Source organism: Oncorhynchus clarkii, unplaced genomic scaffold, assembly GCF_045791955.1.
Source record: "Oncorhynchus clarkii lewisi isolate Uvic-CL-2024 unplaced genomic scaffold, UVic_Ocla_1.0 unplaced_contig_5055_pilon_pilon, whole genome shotgun sequence".
Taxonomy (NCBI): Eukaryota; Metazoa; Chordata; class Actinopteri; order Salmoniformes; family Salmonidae; genus Oncorhynchus; species Oncorhynchus clarkii.
In genome coordinates this window covers 22501-30000 of record NW_027260874.1, presented here as the reverse complement: position 1 = coordinate 30000, position 7500 = coordinate 22501, and the positions used below count along the sequence as shown (strand labels likewise).

The 7500-nt window shown below is 42.7% G+C and overlaps 1 protein-coding gene across 1 annotated transcript in view; it reads right to left on the bottom strand.

Moving 5' to 3' along the window:
• Positions 1–7500, bottom strand: part of LOC139402034 (beta-1,3-N-acetylglucosaminyltransferase manic fringe-like) — a 20406-nt gene that overhangs the window by 3288 nt on the left and 9618 nt on the right. Inside the window, exons 2-4 of the mRNA XM_071146084.1 lie at positions 7306–7351; positions 7019–7121; positions 5450–5603 (exon numbers count right to left, since the gene is read on the bottom strand). Coding sequence (XP_071002185.1) covers positions 5450–5603; positions 7019–7121; positions 7306–7351 — 303 coding nt within the window. The remainder of the gene's footprint in view (positions 1–5449; positions 5604–7018; positions 7122–7305; positions 7352–7500) is intronic.

Below are 7500 nucleotides of genomic sequence, written 5' to 3'. Positions count from 1 at the left end.
ACTCTCTCTGTGTCCTCAGTTTCCCTCAAAACGATGATACAACTCTCTCTGTGTCTTCAGTTTCCCTCAAAACGATGATACAACTCTCTCTGTGTCCTCAGTTTCCCTCAAAACGATGACACAACTCTCTCTGTGTCCTCAGTTTCCCTCAAAACGATGACACAACTCTCTCTGTGTCCTCAGTTTCCCTCAAAACGATGATACAACTCTCTCTGTGTCCTCAGTTTCCCTCAAAACGATGATACAACTCTCTCTGTGTTCTCAGTTTCCCTCAAAACGATGATACAACTCACTCTTTGTCCTCAGTTTCCCTCAAAACGATGATACAACTCTCTCTGTGTCCTCAGTTTCCCTCAAAACGATGATACAACTCTCTCTGTGTCCTCAGTTTCCCTCAAAACGATGATACAACTCTCTCTGTGTCCTCAGTTTCCCTCAAAACGATGATACAACTCTCTCTGTGTCCTCAGTTTCCCTCAAACTCAGCATATTCTGTGATGTACTTACAACGAGAGACTTTTTCAGTTCTCTCTGACTCACTTTGCTATGAGTCTGGCATATGCTACTTTTAAGCATTTATAAAAGTGACATACAGTGCCTTGCGAAAGTATTCGGCCCCCTTGAACTTTGCGACCTTTTGCCACATTTCAGGCTTCAAACATAAAGATATAAAACTGTATTTTTTTGTGAAGAATCAACAACAAGTGGGACACAATCATGAAGTGGAACGACATTTATTGGATATTTCAAACTTTTTTAACAAATCAAAAACTGAAAAATTGGGCGTGCAAAATTATTCAGCCCCCTTAAGTTAATACTTTGTAGCGCCACCTTTTGCTGCGATTACAGCTGTAAGTCGCTTGGGGTATGTCTCTATCAGTTTTGCACATCGAGAGACTGACATTTTTTCCCATTCCTCCTTGCAAAACAGCTCGAGCTCAGTGAGGTTGGATGGAGAGCATTTGTGAACAGCAGTTTTCAGTTCTTTCCACAGATTCTCGATTGGATTCAGGTCTGGACTTTGACTTGGCCATTCTAACACCTGGATATGTTTATTTTTGAACCATTCCATTGTAGATTTTGCTTTATGTTTTGGATCATTGTCTTGTTGGAAGACAAATCTCCGTCCCAGTCTCAGGTCTTTTGCAGACTCCATCAGGTTTTCCTCCAGAATGGTCCTGTATTTGGCTCCATCCATCTTCCCATCAATTTTAACCATCTTCCCTGTCCCTGCTGAAGAAAAGCAGGCCCAAACCATGATGCTGCCACCAGCATGTTTGACAGTGGGGATGGTGTGTTCAGCTGTGTTGCTTTTACGCCAAACATAACGTTTTGCATTGTTGCCAAAAAGTTCAATTTTGGTTTCATCTGACCAGAGCACCTTCTTCCACATGTTTGGTGTGTCTCCCAGGTGGCTTGTGGCAAACTTTAAACTACACTTTTTATGGATATCTTTAAGAAATGGCTTTCTTCTTGCCACTCTTCCATAAAGGCCAGATTTGTGCAATATACGACTGATTGTTGTCCTATGGACAGAGTCTCCCACCTCAGCTGTAGATCTCTGCAGTTCATCCAGAGTGATCATGGGCCTCTTGGCTGCATCTCTGATCAGTCTTCTCCTTGTATGAGCTGAAAGTTTAGAGGGACGGCCAGGTCTTGGTAGATTTGCAGTGGTCTAAATACTCCTTCCATTTCAATATTATCGCTTGCACAGTGCTCCTTGGGCTGTTTAAAGCTTGGGAAATCTTTTTGTATCCAAATCCGGCTTTAAACTTCTTCACAACAGTATCTCGGACCTGCCTGGTGTGTTCCTTGTTCTTCATGATGCTCTCTGCGCTTTTGACGGACCTCTGAGACTATCACAGTGCAGGTGCATTTATACAGAGACTTGATTACACACAGGTGGATTGTATTTATCATCATTAGTCATTTAGGTCAACATTTGTTCATTCAGAGATCCTCACTGAACTTCTGGAGAGAGTTTGCTGCACTGAAAGTAAATGGTGCTGAATAATTTTGCACGCCCAATTTTTCAGTTTTTGATTTGTTAAAAAAGTTTGCAATATCCAATAAATGTCGTTCCACTTCATGATTGTGTCCCACTTGTTGTTGATTCTTCACAAAAAAATACAGTTTTATATCTTTATGTTTGAAGCCTGAAATGTGGCAAAAGGTCGCAAAGTTCAAGGGGGCCGAATACTTTCGCAAGGCACTGTATTTTGTATGCTATTTGTCTTGTAAGTGATTAGCAAGGAGATCGTGCATGTTTATATTTGTGTAGCATTTGTAAAGCGGACAATATATCTGTTATTTGTCTGGTATTTGTCATGAAAATCAGATGGTGGGCAGAGTTGTTGTGTATCTCATCGACGAGGCTGTAGTGGAGCAGCTTGAGAGATTCAAATTTCTTGGTGTCCACATCACCAACAAACTAACATGGTTCAAGCACACCAGAAGAGGGCACGACAAAACCTATTCCCCCTCAGGAGACCGAAAAGATTTGGCAGATCCTCAAAAGGTTCTACAGCTGCACCATCGAGAGCACCCTGGCTGGTTGCATCACTGCCTGGTACGGCAACTGCTCGATCTCCGAGCAGTTGCCGTACGATCCAGTACATCACCAGGGCCAACCTTCCTGCCACCCAGGACCTCTATACCAGGCAGTGTCAGAGGAAGGCCCTAAAAATTGTCAAAGACTCCAGCCACCCAAGTCATAGACTGTTCTCTCTGCTACCGCACGGTAAGCAGTACCGGAGCGCCAAGTCTAGGTCCAAGAGGCTTCTAAACAGCTTCTACCGCCAAACCATAAGACTCCTGAACATCTAATCAACTGGCTACCCAGACTATGTGCAATTCCCCCCCTCCCCTCTCCACACCACTGCCAGCCCCCCCCCCCCCCCCCCCCCCCTCCCCTCCTCTTTTGCTCTGCTGCTACTCTCTGTTATTACCTATGCATAGCCACTTCAATAACTCTATCTACATATTCATATTACCTCAATTACCTCGACTAACCGGTGCCCCCGCACATTGACCCTGTGCCAGTACCCCCTGTATATAGCCTCGCTACTGCTATTTTAATGCTGCTCTAATTATTTGTTACTTTTCTCTCTTTCTGTTTGTAGGTATTTTTCTTAAAACTGCATTGTTGGTGGTTAGGGGCTTGTAAGTAAGCATTTCACTGAAAGGTCTACTACACCTGTTGTATTCAGCATTTCACAGTAAGGTCTACTACACCTGTTGTATTCAGCATTTCACTGAAAGGTCTACTACACCTGTTGTATTCAGCATTTCACTGAAAGGTCTACTACACCTGTTGTATTCAGCATTTCACGGTAAGGTCTACTACACCTGTTGTATTCAGCATTTCACTGAAAGGTCTACTACACCTGTTGTATTCAGCATTTCACTGAAAGGTCTACTACACCTGTTGTATTCAGCATTTCACTGTAAGGTCTACTACACCTGTTGTATTCAGCATTTCACGGTAAGGTCTACTACACCTGTTGAATTCAGCATTTCACTGAAAGGTCTACTACACCTGTTGTATTCAGCATTTCACTGAAAGGTCTACTACACCTGTTGTATTCAGCATTTCACTGAAAGGTCTACTACACCTGTTGTATTCAGCATTTCACTGAAAGGTCTACTACACCTGTTGTATTCAACATTTCACTGTAAGGTCTACTACACCTGTTGTATTCGGAGCATGTGACAAATAACATTTGATTTGATTTGTATCGGTTGCCGTGACAGCAGTGTAAATCACAACAGGTATGTGTATCAACATTCTCCCAAGGTCCTCTCCTCCTCCCTCTCTGGAGTCCCCCTCTCCTCCCCTCCTCTCATCCTCATCTCCTCTGACCTTGTGTTCCCTTTCTCTAGGGAGTCTGAAGCCTGTCCTACTGTCAACGCTAAATCTACTCTCTAACCAGGGAGGAGGCGGAGGAGGAGGAGGAGGAGAAGAGAGAGAGAGAGAGAGAGAGAGAGAGAGAGAGAGAGAGAGAGAGAGAGAGAGAGAGACTCTCAGGAACCAAGATACACTTGGGCTCAATACAGTCATTCATTCTACTGTAAATGATACACACACTTACTCACACACATACAAGGCACACGTGTATCTAGTGTGAGCATGTCTGTTTCTAAACCAATCGAATCGACCGATCCAGCCTATCCCCTGGGGTGTCTTTGACACGTCCACTTGATGACATGGTTCTTAGATCAATAACCAATAACATGCCAATCACCAATCAACCCTCTGGTTAGAAAAACACTCCACAGTGACTAAAACCCCATGAATGGATAGATCTACAATCATCCCTTCATCCTTCCATCCTTCCATTCCTGATGAGAAGTGAATTGAAAGAGGAGAGATGTGGAATGACTTGAATAATTTATAGTGCTTGGCCAACTCTGTTTGAGGTTGAGAATTCCCATGGCAACCATCTTGGCATCAAACGGTCAAATATATCAGTGACCCCCTCAGGAAGGGAGACATAAAGACATATTCCAATGGCCACAGTAACATACTACTTAAAGAGATTCTCCGGTACTTTTCAGCCAGTAGTTCTGAAAGTAGTGTCCATAAGCCAAAAGGGGTCCCCTGAAAATGTGCGAACTACGGCTCATATGTGCAGATTTGGTCTCTCTCTCGCTCTGCTGGGTGTGCATCTTGCTAGCTGAAGCTCATTGGCTGGAACACAAAATACTAGAGGGCTGGACCACGTGGGTTAGGGTTGTGTTTAGTGAAATTTTTAAAACTAGGGGATTTTGTGACTAATTGACGTAAGACAGTCATTTTGGTCATACATTGTGCATGTATGAACTACACATTGACACATCCAGCCCAAAGTGGGAGGTTTAGAGACTACTTAGTAGTGGGAGGTTTAGAGACTACTTAGTAGTGGGAGGTTTAGAGACTACTTAGTAGTGGGAGGTTTAGAGACTACTTAGTAGTGGGAGGTTTAGAGACTACTTAGTAGTGGGAGGTTTAGAGACTACTTAGTAGTGGGAGGTTTAGAGACTACTTAGTAGTGGGAGGTTTAGAGACTACTTAGTAGTGGGAGGTTTAGAGACTACTTAGTAGTGGGAGGTTTAGAGACTACTTAGTAGTGGGAGGTTTAGAGACTACTTAGTAGTGGGAGGTTTAGAGACTACTTAGTAGTGGGAGGTTTAGAGACTACTTAGTAGTGGGAGGTTTAGAGACTACTTAGTAGTGGGAGGTTTAGACACTACTTAGTAGTGGGAGGTTTAGAGACTACTTAGTAGTGGGAGGTTTAGAGACTACTTAGTAGTGGGAGGTTTAGAGACTACTTAGTAGTGGGAGGTTTAGAGACTACTTAGTAGGCCCCAAAGTTCTCAAACGTATCTTTAACATACCACTAGAACAAAGCATTGTATTATTCATTGGAATATAGCTTTCGGCTCTATGCAGTGCATGGTGGGAGCGTACTGTCTTGTTGCCCTCCAGTAGTTCATGGGCCTTGATGGGGTGGTCGAGGCTGGGCTTGCCCACGTAGACATCACCGCCTTGGGGGAAGGCTGAGAGCAGGGAGAGAAGAGCTCCAGGATTCACGTAGTTATCATCGTCAACATGACACAGCCACCTGGAAGGAGAGGGGACAACACAGGAATCGGTTCCAAACTGAAGTGAACGGTTGATCCCTTTCCTCTGTTCTAATTACAACCAAGGCTTGATTCCAAACTAAACACTGGGACCTTGTCTCTGCCCTTTCTTCTATCAGGCTTGAAGTCAAACCCTACAGTTTCGTACAAAATGTTCATAAAAATGTCTGGGACTTTACAACTTCTACTTTTTAACGCGATCTCTATGTCCTGTAAAGTGATAGTCTCTCTATGTCCTGTAAAGTGATAGTCTCTCTGTGTCCTGTAAAATGATAGTCTCTCTGTGTCCTGTAAAGTGATAGTCTCTCTATATCCTGTAAAGTGAAAGTCTATCTACGTCCTGTAAAGTGATCGTCTCTCTATGTCCTGTAAAGTGATAGTCTCTCTATGTCCTGTAAAGTGATAGTCTCTCTATGTCCTGTAAAATGATAGTCTCTCTATGTCCTGTAAAGTGATAGTCTCTCTATATCCTGTAAAGTGAAAGTCTATCTACGTCCTGTAAAGTGATCGTCTCTCTATGTCCTGTAAAGTGATAGTCTCTCTATGTCCTGTAAAGTGATAGTCTCTCTATGTCCTGTAAAGTGATAGTCTCTCTATGTCCTGTAAAGTGATTGTCTCTCTATATCCTGTAAAGTGAAAGTCTATCTACGTCCTGTAAAGTGATAGTCTCTCTATGTCCTGTAAAGTGATAATCTCTCTATGTCCTGTAAAGTGATAGTCTCTCTATGTCCTGTAAAGTGATAGTCTCTCTATATCCTGTAAAGTGAAAGTCTATCTACGTCCTGTAAAGTGATAGTCTCTCTATGTCCTGTAAAGTGATAGTCTCTCTATGTCCTGTAAAGTGATAGTCTCTCTATGTCCTGTAAAGTGATAGTCTATCTATGTACTGTAAAGTGATAGTATATCTATGTCCTGTAAAGTGATAGTCTATCTATGTCCTGTAAAGTGATAGTATATCTATGTCCTGTAAAGTGATAGTATATCTATGTCCTGTAAAGTGATAGTCTATCTATGTCCTGTAAAGTGATAGTATATCTATGTCCGTGATAGTCTCTCTGTGTTCGGTAAAGTGATAGTCTCTCTATGTCCTGTAAATTGATAGTCTATCTATGCCCTGTAAAGTGATAGTCTCTCTATGTCCTGTAAAGTGATAGTCTATCTGTGCCCTGTAAAGTGATAGTCTCTCTACGTCCTGTAAAGTGATAGTATATCTATGTCCTGTAAAGTGATAGTCTGTCTGTGTCCTGTAAAGTGATAGTCTATCTATGTCCTGTAAAGTGATAGTCTATCTGTAAAGTGATAGTCTATCTATGTCCTGTAAAGTGATAGACTATCTGTGCCCTGTAAAGTGATAGTCTATGTGTTTCTCTCTGTCTAGGTTGGGCTGGTCACTCACTTCTTATCGGAGGCCATGAAGTGGTCATATTCAGCAGACATCTTACAGGACAGAGCCTGGTGACTGTGGTCCGACGGACAATCTGTCACAATCACATTGTAACCTGTATGTAAAATAGAATTTCAGTCAGAGCACCTATCAATGTGTTCATTTTACACTCTGACATGAGACTTAAATGAGATTAAAACTGGAACTGTTGTCTAATAAACAACTATCGCTATTCATCATTACAACTGTTAATACAACAAGTCTCTCCTTGCTTGTGATTGGTGGAGCTGAAGACCTACCTCTGGAGGTGATGTCTTCATCCTCCGTGTCTGTAAAGATGAACGTCTGGAGAAGGAGGAGAGAGAGCGATATAACACACACACACACACACACACACACACACACACATACACACACAACCCACACACACACATACACCCCCTCACACAGACAGCCCCCCCACACGGACACACACACGTAGCGAAATAATGGAG